Source organism: Euleptes europaea, chromosome 6 (genome assembly GCF_029931775.1).
Source record: "Euleptes europaea isolate rEulEur1 chromosome 6, rEulEur1.hap1, whole genome shotgun sequence".
In the NCBI taxonomy this organism is placed as follows: Eukaryota; Metazoa; Chordata; class Lepidosauria; order Squamata; family Sphaerodactylidae; genus Euleptes; species Euleptes europaea.
The window spans coordinates 86,492,338-86,512,886 of NC_079317.1; the positions used below are offsets into that span (position 1 = coordinate 86,492,338).

The 20,549-nt window shown below is 44.4% G+C and overlaps 1 protein-coding gene across 1 annotated transcript in view; it reads left to right on the forward strand.

The window, feature by feature from the left end:
• INSC (INSC spindle orientation adaptor protein) overlaps positions 1 to 16,667 on the forward strand; it is a 116,865-nt gene extending 100,198 nt beyond the window's left edge. Inside the window, exons 9-12 of the mRNA XM_056851051.1 lie at positions 3,807 to 3,873; positions 5,195 to 5,350; positions 9,742 to 9,818; positions 16,510 to 16,667. Of these exons, the coding sequence (XP_056707029.1) occupies positions 3,807 to 3,873; positions 5,195 to 5,350; positions 9,742 to 9,818; positions 16,510 to 16,638 (429 nt within the window). The 3' untranslated portion in view covers positions 16,639 to 16,667. The remainder of the gene's footprint in view (positions 1 to 3,806; positions 3,874 to 5,194; positions 5,351 to 9,741; positions 9,819 to 16,509) is intronic.
• The last annotated feature ends 3,882 nt before the right edge of the window (positions 16,668 to 20,549 follow it).

Sequence of the window (20,549 nt, forward strand, 5' to 3'; positions counted from 1 at the left end):
ATCCCCAATGGGGACCTAAAGCAGTTTACCTTGTTCTCCTTCCCCCCATTTTATCCTCACAACAACCTTGCAAGGTAATTTAGGCTGAGATTGCATGACTGGCCCAAGGCTCCCCAGCAAGCTTCCATGGCAGAGCGGTGATTCAAACCTGCCTCTCCCAGATCCTAGTCTGACATTGGTGTTTTATGCATGGTCGCTTAACCCTCCTTTATTCCCTGTTTCAGCCAGGATCAAATTTTTGGGTATGCACTTTACCTCATTCCTTGGAAGCTCAACACTGCTTCAACTAGGGCTGTTGAAATTTTTTTTTTTGAGAAAATTAAGGTTCAGGTTTAATTGGCCTCCCCCACCCCGGGAAAACCCAAATGCCGAATCCCCCTATACCGGTAAAGGTGGGAATTTGGCTTTAAATTCGGGATTCGGGCCGTTTAAACCCATTAAACCCATTTTGCGTCTTTCCGCGGCTCCTGGGGGGGCATTTTTGCAGGTAGAGGTTCCACACTTTCAGGGTAGCTTGAAGGGACTCTCTATTGTATCTCTATGGAGACATGGCACGAACTTTGTAAAGATACGTTGCAAAGATCACACTAAAGATTCTGAACCCAGCCAATGCATTTCAAAAGAGGAGGATGGGGTGACCCCTTCCAGACCCCATAATTCTGGACCCCCTGACCCAATCTTTACAAAATGTGGGGGTTCTTGTAAGGAGAGTCCCTTCTAGCTACCCTGAAAATTTGGGACCCCTACCTGCAAAAATGCCCCCACAGGAGCCGCAGAAAGGCGTTACTGATAAAGCCGAATTTTTAGGAATTTCAAATTAGGCTTTGCCAACCTCCCAGATTTTGCTGATTCGGTAAAACCGAACCAGAAATTTACCGAAATGGCATTTATTCAGTATTTTTTCAGTTCGGTTTTTACTGAATCAACAGCCCTAGCTTCAACGCGAAATGAACCCAGCTTTTCCCATTCCTCTTCTTGTCCGAATTAAACCGTGGATCCTGGCTCGTTCTGGAATCACTGAGCAAGCGTACAACTTTCTCGGGTTGAGCGTCGCCCCACCCTTTTCGAAACCCCTTTTCAAGGCAGCATGCTGATAGCCAAACAGGGGAAGCACAGAAGATTGGCTTCTCTCACAGCCAATCACAAAGCAGTGTGTAAAGAGGCAGGGATTCAAGTGCTTCCTGCTTCCTGCTACCTCAGAGCTCTTTCTGAGCAAAAGAAAGGCTTTTTTAAAACTAGACTTGGATTTCCCCCCCTTCTTTCAGATTGCTCAGTTTTTTGTTTTTTGTTCTTAAAATGCTTTTTTATGCGGCAGTTGGGTTTGGGGGGAAGGAAATCTTCTCTTGCAAGTTAAGCCAATTACAGAGCAGCATTTAAAGGGGTGGGACTTGATTTGAGCTTGGGAGACTGTTTTTCTGTATTCATGGTTTGATTAGTACACAGTTTTGTCCCTTATCATTCCAGCCAATGCATACAGTTTTCCCCAACCCGGGTTACTTTGATCCTGGCTGAAACGGGGAATAAAGGAGGTTAAAGCGACCATGCATAAATGACCATTCTAACCACTACACCATACTGGCTCCCATAATCTTTTGTGTGGTGTGTATAAATGGTTAAATAGCACCATGTATGATAGTCTCACATATAGAATTCTGGATGGAATTTTGGATAATTAGGGGCAGGGGACCTGGGCTGATTGAACTAATATAAATCCATTGTTCAAATAATTTGCAACATGGAAAGATGCACATTTTCCCCCCAGTTCCAACAACACTTATTAGATAAAATAACTTGAAGGAGTGGAATAATTGGAATGTATTCAAATTGTAATTGAATTCTTCATCTTTTGCTTAGAAAGCCACGTGGGGTGTAGGCTCTGCGTGGAGTAAGTAATTTTCATTAGCAGGATATAATTTAAAATGAAGAAATATATACACTGTGCCTGAAACTCTGTTAATAATTAACATTGAATAAATACAGAGATGTGTCTTGAGTTCTCATTTTTCTATCTGTCACTACGTAGCATTTCAGCAGATCATTTGCATTCTAAGTAGATCTGTTTATTCAGAGAGATGACACTATTGCAGTGCTGGCAGAAGGAGAAGACCTTTGTGCACCATATCACCCAAGGCAAATTTCCTTTGTTACTATAATGGCCTGGTGAGAGCCAAATAGATAGCAATTTGGCTTACTTATACCTATCAGTAAGGGTTTGTTTGAATACACAGGATAGAGCCAGTAGCTATGTTATCCAAATGTTTATTTCTCTTGTGCATTTTCCCTACACTATGTAGCACACACACCGAACTCCAACCAATATTATTAGCTTGCAACCCTTATACTTGCTAACTTGCAGGGTGTGGAGACTCGGGTTGGCAGCTCCAGGTTGGGAAATACCTGGAGATTTTGGGGCTGGAGCCTGAGGAGGGTGCGTTTGGGGAGGGGAGAGACCTCAATGCCATCGAGTCCAATTGCCAAAGCGGCCATTTTCTCCAGGTGAACTGTTCTCTATTGGCTGGATAGAGAGCAGCTATAACAGCAGGAGATCTCCAGCTAGTATCTCGAGGTTGGCGACCCCTGTGGAGACTAGGGGGCTACGGAGGATATTTTTCTTGCCTAAACTTCTGTCCATGTCTATCTTTCTGACTTCATAAGGGGCCCCAAACCTATAAAATCTTAAGTCAAATTCCCCTTATATGACTGTTCAGGATGCCATACTGCTTTATTGCTATATTTGAAGCAAAAGAATTTTGATATTACCTAGAATTCAAACCTAGCAAACTTGAACCTGGCAGCAGTTAGATGTGGAATGAGGCAGTGCCATCATGGTAATTGCCATGCCCCTCACTTCTCACTCACGAGTTGCAACAGCTGATGCTCCTTCCCTGATGCCTGGGTATTTTTAAGGTCACAAGAGTAAAGAAAGCCCCACTAGGCATGTATGGCTGGACATATTGTCTGGGAAATGAGGAGTGGGCAGCTGAGCTTCCACCGAGCAGGTAGAGTGTAGCAGGAAAAATGCCTGACATAGAATTATAGTTCTAAAGTTAAAAGTAATTCATTATAAAGGCAATTCGAATGCATATGAGATTTAAATTTAAAAGAACTTCCACAAATGGCAAAAGACGTGAAACCACAGGTTTCCAGGTAACAGAGGTCAGTTCACCAGGAGAAAACAACCGCTTTGGAAGGCATTATACTCCCTTGAAGTCCCTCCTCTTCCCAAATCCCGCCCTTCTCAGGCTCCACTCCCCAAATCGCCTAAAATAGGGGTTGCCAACTCAACGCTGGCAACCCCTATCTTTGGGTGGTATAAAATAGACTCTCGTCTCAACCTAATGAAATAAAGGATGAAAGGCAACCCAAGGAGTGTAACCAAACATGGTTCTTACATCCCAGGCATATGAACCAAGTGCCTGAAGAGTACTTAAGCAAAGCAATTACATTGACTAAAGAAGGATATATGTTATTCACTTCCCCCATGTAGAAATCTGGGATGGAGGAAGAAATGCAAAATAATAATAATAATAATAAAAAAGGAACGAAGGAAAGGAAAGGGAAAGGAAAAGGAATAAAAAAAGCTGGGCATTGTAGCACTACAAGGAAAAACAAACAACCTTTACAAAAACCCTAAAAAGATTCACAAAATGGTAAGTTCTTCAGCAAGGGAGTTTTACTGGTGGTCGTCACTATTTCATAGCAAAGGAGCTTCACAGGGACTTCTTCAGTCAAATGGTTACACGTAAACTGTGACAGTAACCATTCTGAAAAGGAAAATTTCAAAGTGTTGCCTCTCTCTAATATAGGTGGTGACGATATTAGCCAACATGTCTGTCCTGGACCCGTGTGCTTCAGAAATAATCGAAGGAAATGGTATGTATTTCAAATGTTATAGGCATGAAACACAGGCAACATTTAAAGAGCAAGTGCATATATTAGAACAGCTTTCTGTTAATTGTGAAGGACTGCCCACTCCCTTATGAACTTGTCTGACCACTGCAGTCATCTCCAGAAGTCCTGTGTCGGGTGCCCTGCCTTCTGAGATTAAGGCCTTCTCAGTCATGGCACCAAAGCTCTGGAACTCTCTCCCCAGGGAGATTCATCTGTCCCCTTCTGTTGCCATCTTCTGCCAGTGGGTGCAGCCTTTTTTGTTTCCTTTGGCATTCCCTTAAGGATCCCTCCTACGTAACCAATGTTTTAATTGCTGTTTTACATTTTGTTTGTATTTTACCTTAGTTTTAAAATTGTTTTAATAATGTGTGTTGGGGGGTTGATTTTAATGGTTTTAAAATGTGATTTTATCATGTAAGTTTCGAATGGTAAGCTGCCCTGGTGGCCCTTTTAAGGCAGAAAGATGGGATACAAATTTTGTAAATAAAAATACTTTATATATAATAGGATTAGATATTTTTTGTTAGCTTTTCCACGCAGAGGTTATCTTCTGAAATCATTAAAAGGTAAAGGTAAAGGTCCTGACCCATGGGATGACATCACATCCCGACGTTTACAGGGCAGACTGTGTTTACGGGGTGGTTTGCCAGTGCCTTCCCCAGTCATCTTCCCTTTACCCCCAGCAAGCTGGGTACTCATTTCACCGACCTCGGAAGGATGGAAGGCTGAGTCAACCTTGAGCCGGCTACCTGAATCTGTCTCCCGTCGGGATCGAACTCAGGTTGTGAGCAGAGCTTGGGCTGTAGTACTGCAGCTTACCACTCTGCACCATGGGGCTCCTTTCTGAAATCATTAGTCTCTACCTAAATTAGAACCATTTGCCTGAAATTAAGTTCAGATCTGTTACCAACAATATCTTAACAAATTGAAGAAAACTTTCCAGATTTGAAATAAATATTTCCAGCTCAGGACCACACAAAAAAAATTAAATAACATACATTATTGAATCGCTATAGTACCATAAACATTAATCTGCAACCACTGTCCTGCATGTGCATGTGTGTTTAGAGGGATTGTTAGGTGTTCATTTGCGTTAAGTGTATTTACAAAATTTAATTAAATGAAAATTCTACTTTTTCACAATACGATGGCCCAGTTTTGAGGCTATTTTTGAAAGTTGTGATACAGTTGTTGTCATTTGGCTGGTGCTATATATTTTGCCTCATTATTTTATTGCTGCTTTTGTGCTAAAAGCTTAACTATAGTCTGGCATAGTTACAAATAATCTCTCACTCCTTTGTAGGTGTTCAGGTTTTAATGGAAATGCTGTTTGAGAAACCGTCGTCTGGGAATTCATCAGAACTAGCTGCTTGTGAACGAGTTCAGCAGAAAGCTGCAGTTACACTTGCCCGCCTGAGCCGTGATCCTGAAGTAGCGCATGCCGCCATAAAGCTCAGATGTAAGAATTTTAATGCTTAACCCATGGTGTATAATATGCTAAAATTCACATTCCTACTAAGACTCAGGAAGCAACAGCTTTTAATGTCTTCATCGTGGGATCTCATTCAACTCATGTAGTGTAATATGCTAAAATTCACATCCTACTAAGGGTGAAAACGCATGGTAGCTTTAGCCTCCTTTATTCCCTGTTTCAGCCAGGATTCAGCCAGGATCGAACGCACGTTCAGCGAAATGCTTGCGTTCGATCCTGGCTGAATCCTGGCCGAAAGGGGGGGGGAAGGTTACCACATTATGTATTCCCAGCAATGTATTAAGAGTTTGAAAATGTTATAAAAAACATCGCCTTAAAAGGGTTTTTGGATGCCACTGCTAAAAAATGGTTGGAAGACGTCTTCACAGCTAAAGGTGCCAAACAAAGTGCGAACAGTATTTTTTATAACAGTTTCAAACTCTTAATACATCGGTGGGAATACATAGAAAGTGCGAACAGTATTTTTTATAACATTTTCAAACTCTTAATACATCGCTGGGAATACATCATTGGTAACCTCCAGGGAATAAAGGAAGCTAAAGCGACCATGCGTTTTCGCCCTAAGACTCAGGAAGCAACAGCTTTTATTGTCTTCATCGTGGGATCTCATTCAACTCATGTAGTTTTCTGCTAGGTGCCTCATCAGTTGCATTACATTAATTTACTAATGTCTGGGCTCCTTTTTTCCAGTTCATGCAGTCTTTCATTTCCCTTCATGTACTGAATGTGTACATGGTGAATGAGTCTTAGGAATCAGCTGAGCCAAGCACAGATAACCAGCTTGTGCATGATCTTTATTAATGTGAATTTTTTTTCTGTCACTCTTGCTATTCACACTGGTTGATGCATTTTTCTTTTGCCATCAAGTCACATCTGACTTATGACGACCCCTAGAGGGTTTTCAGCCCTGACCTGGATGGCCCAGGCTAGCCTGATCTCGTCAGATCTCAGAAGCTAAGCAGGGTCAGCCCTGGTTAGTATTTGGATGGGAGACCACCAAGGAAGTCCAGGGTTGCTGTGCAGAGGAAGGCACTGGCAAACCACCTCTGTTAGCCTCTTGCCATGAAAACCCCCCAAAAGGGGTCGCCATAAGTCAGCTGTGACTTGACGGCACTTTACACACACACACACACAGAGGGTTTTCAAGGCAAGAGACTTTCAGAGGGGGGGTTGCCATTGCTAGCCTCTGTGTCACAACCCTGATATTCCTTCCAAATTAGCTTACCACAACCCTGGTATTAGCTTCCAAATACTTACCAGGTCGACCCTGCTTAGCTTCCAAGATCTGACAAGATCAGGCTAGTCTGGGCTACCCAAATCAGGGCATTTATGATAGTCCCTTGACATGTATGCATTTAATTTGTCCAGGAGAGAAAAATTCTTCAGATGCACAAGCTGAAAGAAGCCCCAAATGTGACCATGTGGGTGTTGCAGATAACTATTGCAGGATTAAGGTTTTTGCATGACAGCCCATATGCTCCAACCATGTAATAGCATTGTTCAAGAAGGAGGGTGAGAGATTCAAAACAGATAAAAGGAAGTATTTTTTCACACAACGCATAGTTAAATTGTGGAACTCCCTGCCCCAGGATGTGGTGATGGCTGCCAGCTTGGAGGGCTTTAAGAGGGGAGTGGACATATTCATGGAGGAGAGGGGTATTCATGGCTATTAGTTAGAATGGATACTAGTCATGATGCATACCTATTCTCTCTAGTATCAGAGGAGCATGCCTATTATTTTGGGTGCGTTGGAACACAGGCAGGATGGTGCTGCTGCAGTCGTCTTGTTTGTGGCTTCCTAGAGGCACCTGGTTGGCCACTGTGTGAGCAGACTGCTGGACTTGATGGGCCTTGGTCTGATCCAGCAGGGCCTTTCTTATGTTCTTATGTTCTTATGTTTAATTTGGTGGACTGGCAGGAGTTGCACATAACCAACAAGTCTTGGGAAGGGAATCATCACGTATAGGGACCACAATTACAAGGGTTGTATGAATCATCCTTTACCCATCCTTGAATTAGAGATAATGAGAATTTCACTGTGAACATGTTCAATGGATGAACGTATCATGTTCAAAGGTCAGATGTGAACTGATCATTTGATCTGTTCGGTTTGTGCTGAGCAGCCATGGACTCCTGCTGAAAAGGTATGCATTAATTCTTCCCAAAAGTGCACATGCACAAAGACACAGATGATTAAACTGATCAGCCAACATTAGTGTCACAGGGACTCCTTAGCTGAATATGGAAGGGTAGGATTTTATTGAAACAGGTAGGATTTTATTGATTTCTGAGTGATATAATTGTCTATTTAAACAATTGCCTGCTGAAAGGAGCTGCTAAGCAGCAAGGATGGGAAAGAAGAAGATTTCAGTCAGGCTGTGTGAGAATGCACATGTGCAAAAAGCCAATTGTGCTGTAGAGCATGGTTACCTACTTGTAGGGCTGTTGAAATTTTTTTTGGTATAATTCGGATTCGGCAAAATTTGGCCCATTTTGATTCGGGCCGTGCCGAAGTCTGAACTCCCCCGCTTCGGATCCCCGAAATTCGGGCGAGATCCGGAGTTCGGGGGGAAATTGGACCCCCTGCACGCCTTCAGGGGACTCCCCTGAAGGCGCACGGGGGGGCTTTAAATAGGTCTGTGCCTCCCGGCCGGCAGGCACATACCTATTCCAAGCCCCCCCCTGCGCCTTTAGGGGACTCCCCTGAAGGCTTGCGGGGGGGGGCTTTAAATAGGTCTGTGCCTCCCAGCCGGGAGGCACATATCTATTCCTGCGCAGGCAGAGCAGAGGGGTTTAAAGATCCCCCTTCCCAGGAGTGAGTCCCGGGATGAGGGGGGATGGGTTGGCAAGCCCCTCTGCTCTACCTGCACAGACAGAGCAGAGGGGTTTAAAGACCCCCCCTCCCAGGAGTGAGTCCCGGGAAGAGGGGGATGGGTTGGCAAGCCCCTCTGCTCTGCCTGCACAGGCAGAGCAGAGGGGTTTAAAGACCCCCCGCCACTCTTCCCGGGAGTCCCGGGAAGAGGGGGGATGGGTTGGCAAGCCCCTCTGCTCTGCCTGCGCAGGCAGAGCAGAGGGTTTTAAAGACCCCCCACTTCCCAGGACTCCCGGGAAGAGGGGCTGGGGGTTGTCAAGCTCCTCTGCGCTGGGTGGAACAGATCGAGATATGTTTAAAGGGCCCCCCGCGTGGCTTCACGGGGCTTCCCTGAAGGCGCTCGGGGGGGCCTTTAATCAGATCTGCGCCTCCCAGCTGGAAGGCACAGATCTGTTTAAAGCCCCCCCCCACGCACCTTCAGGGAAGCTCCCTGAAGGCGCGTGCGGGGGTGTGTGTGTGGAACAGATCTGCGCCTCCCAGCTGGGAGGTGCAGATCTGTTTAAAGCCCCCCCGCGCCTTCATGGAAGCCCCATGAAGGTGCGGGGGGGACCCCGAATCTGCCGAATTTATTCACCGAACCCCGAAATTGGCGAATTAGACTCCCCCGTTTCTCGCCTTTTTTGAGTTCGGTTAGCCTCCGCCGCTCATGTGGAGGAGTGGGGAATCAAACCTGGTTCTCCAGATCAGACTCCACCGCTCCAAACCACCGCTCTTAACCACTACACCACACTGGGCACAGGCATACAGAATTAGACAGATTCTGGGAGGATAGGTCTGTCAATGGCTAGTAGTCATGGTGACTAAAAGGAACCTCTATATTAAGGGACAACAAACCTCAGAATAACAGTCCTATGAGGCAATATTAAGGTAAGGCCTTGGCTTTTGAGCTAGGGTTCCAGACTCCAGCTTGGGAAATTCCTGGAGATATGGGGTGGTGCCTGCACAGTGGAGTTTGCGCGGGATGGGGAAGGTCACTGGGAAGGTGATGTTATAAATCTCAGAAGCTGTCAGAGGAACTGATCTCTGTAGTCTAAAGATCTGTTGTAATTCTGGGAGAACTCCAGGCCCCACCTCAATGTTGGTAACTCTATGCCCTGTTTGTTGGTAACTCTATGCCCTCCATTGTAGCTGGTTGGCTCCTATGTGAAACAGGGTGCTAAGCTAGATGGACAACTGGTCTGATCCAGCATGGCTGTTAGGTTCTTAATGTGTAGGGTTGCCAACCTCCAGATACTAGCTGGCGATCTCCTATTACAACTGATCTCCAGCCGATAGAGATCAGTTCACCTGGAGAAAATGGCTGCTTTGGCAATTGGAGTCTATGGCATTGAAGTCCCTCCCCAAACCCCGCCCTCCTCAGGTGCCACACCAAAACCCTCCCACTGGTAGAGAAGAGGGACCTGGCAACCCTATTAATGTGAGTAATTTTAGTTTTGAAAATATTCTCTATTTATTTGTTTGTTTATTTGCTTATTCGCATTTCTAGGTATACCACGCCTCATAGAGCTCTGCAGGTCTCCTACTGAAAGAAATAACAGTGATTCTGTTCTAGTGGCATGTCTGGTAAGTACATTCAATTATTATCTCTATCCTTTCTATTGGCCTCAGATCTGAAGGCGTTATATTTCATTTCCCAGCTTCTCCTGTATCTAAACAGAATGTCAGCTCTTTTTGCCTGTGGATACCCTTCCTAAGTCAGACCCCCATGGTGAACAAAGCTCATGTGTATTTGATTTCTGCAATTAGAGACCTCTTAAATAATGGGCATTGAGGGGAGGCAGGAGCCGCTTCCCCCCGCATGCTGCAGTCCCAAGCAGGATCAGGGCCCCACAACATGTTTAAAACAAGAGAATTCCTGTGGTAAAATTGCTGCAGCATCCCCAGGCATGCTGTATCATCCACTTGTGGCCATAGTCAGTATCCCTTTTGTGTTTTATTTCTTAGCTCTCTGTAACACCTGTACTGTGTTCTGATATATGTTCCCATGCTTTTTTTTTTTTTTGCTCTTTGTTTGTGCAGAATGTTTGTTAGTTATTAAAGACCTTTTTTTTCTTGTAAAGATCTCAGGCTGCAGTTGACTTTCACCCATACACCTGGCTGTTCATCCATGCAGAGGGGCTGTGGCTCTGTGGTAGAGCATCTGCTTGGCATGCAGAAGGTCCCAGGTTCAATCCCCGGCATCTTCAGTTAAAGGGACTAGGCAAGCAGGTGATGTGAAAGACCTCAGTCTGAGACCCTGGAGAGCTGCTGCCAGTCTGAGTAGACAAGACTGACTTTGATGGACCGAGGGTCTGATTCAGTATAAGGCAGCTTCAGGTGTTCATGTGTTCAGAGCTGTGCACCTGGCTGTTTATCGACCAAGCAGAGCTAGAGGGAATTAGTAGAGGTTGGGAGGAGGGAGAATAGTTATTCCGTACATTAAACACATACACCCCTTTTAGTGAATCAGACCAGTGGTGTTTAAAGGGTGCATGATTGTCCAACTGGTGGCAGGCTACCCAAGAGACCGAAAGGGCTAGGGTTCCATGCAGGCAGGTTCAAATACCCCCACATGCACACTAACACTGCAGCCTTTCAGTTCATCACAGTAGAAGCCAGAGAGGAAGCGAGCTGAAGAGTTGAAGATCAGTGCATCAGGGAGACTTTAACTCCTTCCTTCACTGCATTTTTCTTACTGGGAAATGCCACCTCCAATCTGCTTTTTTACTCCTGCTGTGGAAAAAAATTACAGGTACCTGTATTCCCCCCCCCCCCATAGGAGTGTTTTTTTTCTGCTGATATTACTGCAGGTGAGGAAATGGTTAGAGTTTGCCTCTCTTCCCATGCTTGATAAAGCAGTTCTGGTAATTGAATTTGCAAAAGGTCAAAATAAATGTAAGAAATCGTAATGTGTGGTTGAGACTGAAGAGGCAGCCACACACAAGCATTTTGCAACCTCTTTGTTTTTATTAATTGAGAGTCTGGGGGTGGGGGGCTCTGCCTTTCCAATGCAGTCCATTTAGCTTGGATTCAACCTAAAGTTTGTGTGGATGAAAGGGAGGGTTGCTAACTCCCCCACTCCAGTGGCAGACTTTTGACCCCCCCAGCTATTCTGGGGCAGTTTCCCATCCTCCAGGACCAGTATTTCAGGGTACATTTTGGGCTGCAGCAAGAGATGGTGTATAGAAACCTGTGCTCTGCAGATGGAAATCTTTTCCATCTGCAGAAATTTTTGGCAGGAACCAGGCTCTGTGCCACCAAAGACACATCTGGTTGGGATATTAAACATTGTTTAAAGCAAAAATGGGGAACGTCTGGCCCAGGGGCCGTATGCGGCCTCAAGGACATTTTCAATGGCCCTCGAGAGCTCCAGGGCCCAGCCTCGGAGGCGCAGCACAGCGCGGCCCTCCCCAAGGGTGTTCCTGGGGCTGCGGCACTCTTTGGACCTCCTCTCATTGACTGTTGGTTGGCGAGAGGAGGGGGAGGGGGAGGGACACTTCCCCCAAGGCTACCCCCTATAGTCGCGGCATGCAGGAACGCCACGGCACACTATAAGCCCCTCTCACCGCCTGTCAAGCGGCGAGGGGGGGGAGAGGCTGGTGGCTCCCGGCAGTGCAACATGCACGCGGGAGCCGATCGAGCTTGGAGGGCTTTTTGTAGACTCGGGGTGGGAGGGCGTGGAGGCTGGGGCCTGGTCGTGCGGGACTGCGTATGCTGCCGTGTGTGTGTGTTGGGGGAGGCGGGGAGCCTGGGGCCCAGTTGCATGGGGCTGGTGTGTGTGTGTGTGGGGGGGAGGAAGGCTTTTCTCTCTTCCTCTTTTTCTGTCACTCTTTCTCCTTTCTCCCCCTCTCTCCCTCGTCTCTTTCTTTGTCTGTCTCCTTCCATCCTTTTCTCCCCCTCCATTTCTCTGTTTTCCTTCCTTCCTCCCTTCCTTCCCTGAGGATCGGCTGCGGGCTGCGGGCTGTGCCCCCCTGGCGCCTCGTTTGCTCGGGGCCCACCACTGGCTGCCCTCCCGCCTGGGAGAGGGGAGGGAGGGGGAAGCGGGGATGCCCTCCAGTCCTTCTCTGCATGGCCTCCCCTGTGGTTGCCAGCCTCCACGTGGTGGCTGGAGACCTGGCAACCCTAACCTCTCCCCCCCCACGCCAGGAGATCTACACCTGGTTTGGCCCCCGAATGATGTTATAAATGAGCAAATGGCCCTTGGCAGGAAAAAGGTTTCCCACCCCTGGTTTAGAAGCTTTACCATGGAGCAGTTTTCCATGCCTATTGCAAGAATTCAAGTAGTAAAGATTTTTTAAAAAAGAATTATAGAAAATTTACAACTGAAGAGAATCGGCCTACTTTAATAGATGCTACAGCCAGCATTGTGTAGTGGTTAGGGTGTTGGACAAGGACCTGGGAAACCCAGGTTCAAATCCCCACTCTCTCCATGAAAGCTAGCTGGGTGACCTTGGGCCAGTCACACACTCTCAGCCCTGACCCTGGCTAGTATTTGAATGGGAGACCGCCAAGGAATACCAGGGTTGTGACGTGGAGGCTGGCAATGGCAAACCACCTCTAAACATCTCTTGCCTTGAAAACCCGGGGTCACCATAAATCAGATGTGACTCAACGGCAAAAAAAGAAAAGATGCTGCATATGCCTTCAGAACTATATTGATATGACACAGTCTAAACTCATCTTGTAGATTATCCTTCTGTGAAAATTATATAAAAGACAGGTCACATTCAGTCACACTGCAGAGGCTAGGGATTTATAAACCAAGGAGTGCAGCTATGTCTGTAGGAATTGGCCACATTCTCAGGGACTGCTATTAAGTTATCTGGGACCAAGCTGACAGGGAGTACAACCTGACCCTCACTGCAGACAATGAGATTGATGAGGTGGAAGGCAGGATCAGAACCCACTATAATGGCATTCCCTAGCTTCTCCTATGTGAATATTGGAAACCTAAGGCTACACCTCCAGCGAGAGCCAGCATGGTGTAGTGGTTAAGAGCGGCAATTTGGAGCGGTGGAGTCTGATCTGGAGAACCGGGTTTGATTCCCCACTCCTCCCCATGAGCGGCGGAGGCTAATCTGGTGAACTGGATTGGTTTGCTCACTCCTACACATGAAGCCAGCTGGGTGACCTTGGGTGAGTCACACTCTCTCAGCCCCACCTACCTCACAGGGTGTCTGTTGTGGGGAGGGGAAGGGAAGGTGATTGTAAGCCAGTTTGAGTCTCCCTTAAGTGGTAGAGAAAGTCGGCATATAAAAACCAACTCTTCTTCTCCACACATGCTTCGCTCATCACAATGTTGTACCTTTTTCTGTTATATTTATCATGAGCACATGTGGCATCCTGCTGTTGAATGTCTATAAGTTTCATGACCTGATTCTCTTCAGCTCCCAGTATCCTTATGTTATGGACAAATGTGCCCCCATGATTTGACTAGAGTGGGATTTTAAAAGTTAGAAAGTACTGGTTTGCTCATCTACAATGATTTTCTTTTCTTTTAGAAGACAGTCAGCTGTTTTTCATTTTAAATTTATTATCACGTTGCTGCAAGCAATATCCGGTGTTTTGTGACTGCAGTCTCATGACAGATAAAATAATTTCTGTAATAGCTACATTATTTTTAATGAAGATAAGTGGATGGTATTTCTTTGCACAATGGAGTTTGTACTCACATTTTTGTCCCCAAATGCTTGGAAATCATGTGATTTATTATTTGTAATACAGTAATGCTTATAGACACCAATCAAAAAGGAACCGGCAGTATGCTAAGTACTGTGCAAAGATAATTTCTGTGTCAATTTTAAATCTTACTGCTTTAAGCAGATGAATGAAGTGGTTTGCCTGAGGTCATGCTATAAATCTTTACAGGACGTAAGAGTCCAGCAAAAGATTGACCCTCAAAGTGCTTCACTGGCATGAACCCCGTAGAGATGACTGTGCCAGCTGAAGGGTTTTAGGGTCTGAAGCAAGGGTTATTTTCACTTTAAAAATAAAATTATATATATATTATATATAATTATATATATATAATTATATATATATTGTGCCATCAAGTCATTGCTGACTTAGGTGACCATGTAGGGTTTTCAAGGCATGAGACGTTCAGAGGTGGTTTGCCGTTGCCTGCCTCTGCGTCACAACCCTGGTATTCCTTGGAGGTCACCCATCCAAATACTAACCAGGGCCTATCTGCTTAGCTTCTGTGACCAGGCTTTCACATAGCATGGTTTAAAGAGGCCTTCTAAAGTGTAGTAGGGCAGATATGGATATCATTCTCCCTTTCTTTTACTCCCCTCCTCTTCAGTGAGAAAAATACGGACACAACTTTAATGTTTACAGATTCCTTCAGACTTGGTATAGCATGGGTAGATACTGAGAGCTTGCTTACTGACTGTGGAAGTAGGGTTGTCAGTGTCCAGGTGGTAGCTGGAGTGGTTTATAACTGGATTATAACTGATTATAACTGATCTCCATGAGACAGATCAGTTCACTTGGGGGGAAAAAGGCCTCTTTAGAAGATGGACTCTATGGTGTTATACCCCACTGAGGTTCCTCCCCTTCCCAAACCTTGCCCTGCTCAGGCTGCACCCCAAAATATTCAGCTATTTCTCAGTCTGGAGCTGGCAAGTTTAAATAAGTGAGATGGGGAAATTGGTAATGGATGTAATGTTTGTGCCTGCTACTATCCTCTCGTGTGGTAAAACCACCAGAATTGGGAATGCCTGCCACAATCCTTACCCTTGGAGATAATTAAGGGACCCTCTCCCATAGAGTCATTTGGTTAATTCAGCCACTATTTATTTATTTATTTGATTTGATTTGATTTTACCTTGTCCTTTCGTGACCGGGGTCTGGCTCAGGGCAGCTCACAACAGTTAAAAATACAATTAAAATGAATACTCTATATAATATATAGATTGAGATTGAGAATCCTACCAAGTATACAAGACAGTGCCCCCACAAGACTAATATCACTAATGGGGAGAACAATTAGGGATAGGGTTGCCTGGTCCCCCCTCTCCTCTGGTGGGAGGTTTTTGGGGCAAAGGTGAGGCAAAGATTGCGTGCTCAAGGCTGCGCCGATGCCATCACATCACTTCTGGTTTATACCTGGAAGTGTCACATCGCAAAGGGCCTTTTACCACTCAAACTGGGAGTGTAAACGCATCACAAGGGGCCATTTACCACTCAAACTCCCACAAGGGGCTATTTACCACTCAAACTCCCAGTTTCCGGTCTACACACGGAAGTGCCACATCGCAAGGGGCCTTTTACCACTCAAACTCCGGGTGTAAACCAGAAGTGATGTGGCACAGCTGGCAGGCATGGTGGGCAGGTGTATGTGCACACGTTGCCTTCTGACCCTCAGCTGGTCAGCGGGCAGCCAGGTGGATTGGCGGGTGTTTGCCCGCCACCACCTGGCACTTGGCAACCCTAATTAGGGAGGAAGAAAAAAGAAAGGAAAGGAAGGGGAAAGAAGGGGGGACACGAGGAGGACAGGAGGAGGGAGGCCAGCTAGAATGGAACAGTTGCCGTCCTCCACCATAGGTCCAGTGGAACATCTCAGTCTTACATGCCCTGCGGGACTGAGCCAAGTCCCACGGGCCCAGGTCTCATTAGATTAGGGAGTTCCACCAGGCTGGAGCCAGAGCCTAAAAGGCTCTGGCTCTAGTTGAGGACAGCCAGACACTTTTTGAGCCAGGTAGGTTGTTGCCAGCTCAGTATACCACATACAAGGCCAAACACACATCGATAGCCTGTTTCATAGAGCATTCAACAATGCTGGCGATCTCCCGCTATTACAACTGATCTCCAGCTGCTAGAGATCAGTTCACCTGGAGAAAATGGCCACTTTGGCAATTGGACTCTATGACATTGAAGTCCCTCCAATCCCCAAACCCCGCCCTCCTTAGGCGCAGCCCCCAAAACCTCCCGCCGCTGGCTAAGAGGGACCTGGTAACCCTACTCTCACCCCTAATCCAGTCCAGAGATAAATATTATGTTCTCTTCCTGCAGAATCTCAGTCACCTCCTTTCCCCAAACCCCACCCTCCTCAGGCTCCACCCCAAAAATCTCCAGGTATTTCCCAGCCCAGAGCTGGCAACCCACGGCCATGAATGAGTTCAATGTAAGGGAGTGCAGTGGACTGCTGCTGGCTCTTGGCATATGAGTCAATCTGAACAAGCAATTCTTAACAGCTGGTGATATGTATCTTGCATTGCAGAAAGCAAGCTTTGTAGTCTCAAACTGCATTATCACATTTTTTTTCTTGCAGGCGGCATTACGGCGACTGGCTGTGATGAGTCCTGATGGCCTTCAAGAATCAGATTTCCAGCAGCTGGTAAAGCCAAGGCTTGTGGATTCCTTTCTGCTTTGTACCAATATGGAAGAGAGTTTTGTATAAACAGACAATGTGGACAAATAGAGCAATGTACCAAACTGAGAAATGTACCAAATAAAGTAATTGATGCTGTAGAGGATTGTATTGCTAACAATATTATTTATTATTTAATTTATTATATTGTTGTAAGACCATATATTATAAGACCATAAAGATGGGCAAAGGTGGCCCGAAGAGCTCCATCCCTTCCTGATTCCCAGTTGGTGCAGCTATGGGAGGGTGAAGAGACATCCTCCCATTTCCCAGCCAGCTATGGGTTCATACAAGTGTGCTTTGGCTGTTAACATAGAATGGGGGGCCCATGTGTCCCTCCTAACTCACCCAGCTGCTTCTTCCATCTCAGAGTTCCAGGCAAGAAGTTAACCAATACTCTGAACCCAGGACCGTTGACAAATATTCGGGAGATGCCATATATCTTTAATATACTGCTATATTCCCCTGAGGGGAAAAACAACACACTACAACTCTGTAAGGAAGTGCTGACAGACATATTTTTTCCTAAAATAAAAAAGCAACTTCAAGAGATTTTGATTTGCAGTGTAAAATCTATTCCTGGTGGAAGAGCTGATCAGCTTTCCAGTAATTCTTTTCATTTCTAAAAATGTCTGTTGTGGCTTGCTTTGATAGGTTTTTTCCCCTTTAACATTCATCATGTTTTAATGTTCAGATTATAACATTGTTTTTCTTATTTATCTGGGACTTCATTTATGTTTGTTATATTTTTACCACAGTTTTTTTTAAATAACAGTGTTATTTATCAACACACACTAATTCTAACAAATTACCTAGGAACACAGAAGAACACGACATAGATCGTTAACACAATCCTGCATTTATTGGTGAGCAGCAAATTCTCATTGATTTCAATGATGGTGGATTGCAGCTCACGTGGATGAAATTCTAAGGGGTGGCTGCACATATTACACTTGCCATGCAGCTGTGCCAAAAAGTGATCTACCACCAAAGCAATTGGTCCTACCAAAGACATAACATTTAGAACTGTTAACAGTGATGATCACTAGCATTATGTCAGCATTTCCTACACCCAATAATAGCTATGAGAAATGTCTACAGGGAGTGTAAAAGTGTGATGATTATAAATGTTATAGCAGCTTGGTGGCACACCCATAGCAAGTGTAACATCATCCTAAATTAGTGCTATAAGAAACAAAAAGGATTTACATCCAGTAACCTGTCCATACAAATCTGTGGATGGTTCTCTAGGAGCTTGACATATCTGTGCAATCTGAGCTGTTGCTCATAATTTTCTGTTGAAAAGCACAGATTGGGGCTATTGTATTACGATTCTCATTCAAAAAGCAAAAATTGGGGACTGCTGTGCTTCATTGCTCATGTTTCTGTCCTCAGGTAAATGGGGCTATGATGGATCACCTTTGTTTTACATTTATTTTCCTCTCACCAAACACCACTATCACTCCTGAGACTTATGGAGTGTCTCTTGTTTTTTTCGGTCCTACACTTAAGATGGTTGGGAAATCTGCCAAAAACAACTCTTTCTTTATAAAAGTCAGAAATATATGGCAAAAGAGAGGTTTATTGAAATAAAAACTCAAAATGGTTTTATTTGTCTCTTTTGAAGGAAATGGAAAAGTCAGGTTAGCAAGGAGGTTTCAGAAAATAAATGTTGCAGGTTAAACAAAACAATAGGATTGAGGTACTTAGGGTATTTATAAACCTTATCTATTTTGTAACCAGGATTTATCTGATGTACATCACAGACAGGTGTTGATACTTTTGAAATATACTGAGATAGATTTCTCTTGGCAGTCACTGCTTAATTGAATAAACATAAGCTTCTTGAAATGATAGTTCTTAAGTTGGAGGACTTAGTTACTAACACACAATTTCCTCAAGGTTTCTTCTTTAAAGCTGGTTAGGGATCACCCCCTTCACTTAGGAGCTATTTCCCTTAGAACTGGATAGGGATCACCCTCTTTATTTGGGAGCTATTTCTCTTAGAACTATTTAGGGATCACCCCTTCACTTAGGAGCTATTTCCCTTAGGGAAGGACACTCAAATCACTCCCATCACACACAGGATACTCCTTGATCCTAAACAATTGTGTTTCACTCCAGCTGCCAGCTTCAATAGTCAATTTCTTTAACAGTCTCTCTCAACTGTCACTTGTAGAATTCTCAGGTTGTTTCCCTTTTTGAACCTCCCGTCACTCAAGGTTCTATGACTGGGACAACTCATCATTAAGCAACTGTCCATCACAGGGGCTTAGGCATAATAAATGAAACCAGTATAGCAACCTCAACATTTTGAAGGATTTGGTGGCATAGTGCCAGGCACCAAGTTAAGTTCTTGTTTTCAGCATTTCCAGCAACATTCAGTAACAGAAATTTCATGTTAAATTAGTGGAAATGTTTAAATATATGATCAGACATTGCACAACTTTAGCATGGGCAGCAAGAATGTTGGAAAATCTGCTTTTGTATTCCATATTATATTGGAGATATACTGAAGACATGAATTTTAAAACCACATTCAGATGGAACTGTTTACAATTTTTTGCTCTAACATTTCTTTGCATCATAAATATTTCTATTTGTTTTTGCGTCTAACAATATTAAAGATAATTTGCATTGAAACCTCTGGTCTGAAAGTAATTTGGAATATTTTAATGTACAAAAAGTAAACAATATTTTTGTTTGCAAATACAGGGTCCAATGATAATATAAGAAGCAAGATTCATTGTGATATATTATTATGTCTGGTTGCCTTTTCTGTCTGTACAACCAGGTCATGATGCATGGTAGAAAGGAGAAGTATAGCTTTACCTTTCTGGGCTCCATATGAAACCATTGTATATTCTTTGTCAAAAGCCATTGTATATACATTGTCATATTAATGGCAATGGTTCTCTGGATGGATGTGACTGCATTTCAGGGGGGTTGTATGGCTTGTTTCACCTAATGATGCCAACATGGGCCAGGTTTTTAGTTAGCTATAGGGATGTGCATTCTGGAATTCCAAAGCTAAAAATATACATAAAAATCACTGTTTCAGGTCATTAACATGATTTTCTGGGAATGGTTCCGCAAATTTGAAATTCTTAGGCATTACAAAGCACCCCCAAAAATGTTTTTCTATTTTTTCATGTTCAAGTGCTTAATATCAGCAGAAACAGGCATCTTGTCCCAGGGAAGATACTAGAGAAGATACTATCAATCTGTGAGCATCTGCAAGACAACCTGGTGATCTGGGGAAATCAGCATGGATTTGTCCCCAACAGGTCCTGCCAACCTTGTTTCCTTCTTTGATCGAGTGATGAGCTTACTGGATCGAGAGAATGTGGTTGATGTCATTTACTTAGATTTCAGTAAGGCTTTTGGCAGCATTTCCCATGATGTTCTGATGGGTAAACTAGAGGACTGTGGACTAGACCCTAGGATAGTTAGGTGGATTTACAGAAAAACAGAAAACAGAACCTTTATTGGCATTTACAGTAACAAACAAGGTAAAGCAGCTAGATATGGATCTAAAAAATGAATGTATACACAGTTCATCAGTAAATTTTATAATAAACAAATGAGGGTTCCCCTTCTTCTTTCTCCCTCCTTTAGCAGGAACTCTGCTACCTGAGTGGTAACTTCGAAGCTTTTGTCATCCAATAAATGGGCTATGTTTCCAGTAGTCATTGCAGTAGTAAATTGTGGAAGAGAACTAATCAAGCTGCATCGAAGCTGTGTGAACAGTGGACAGTACAAGAGAATATGATGTATTGTGTCAGGGTCTTTGCATTGACAATCACAACATCTTGCTTCACGTGGTATTCCCTTGTATCTACCACTAACAACTGCTGAAGGGAATATATTAAATCTGGCCAACAAAAATGCTCTACGGTGAGAGGGTATAGTTAAGTTAGAAAAATACTGGGCCATAGAGT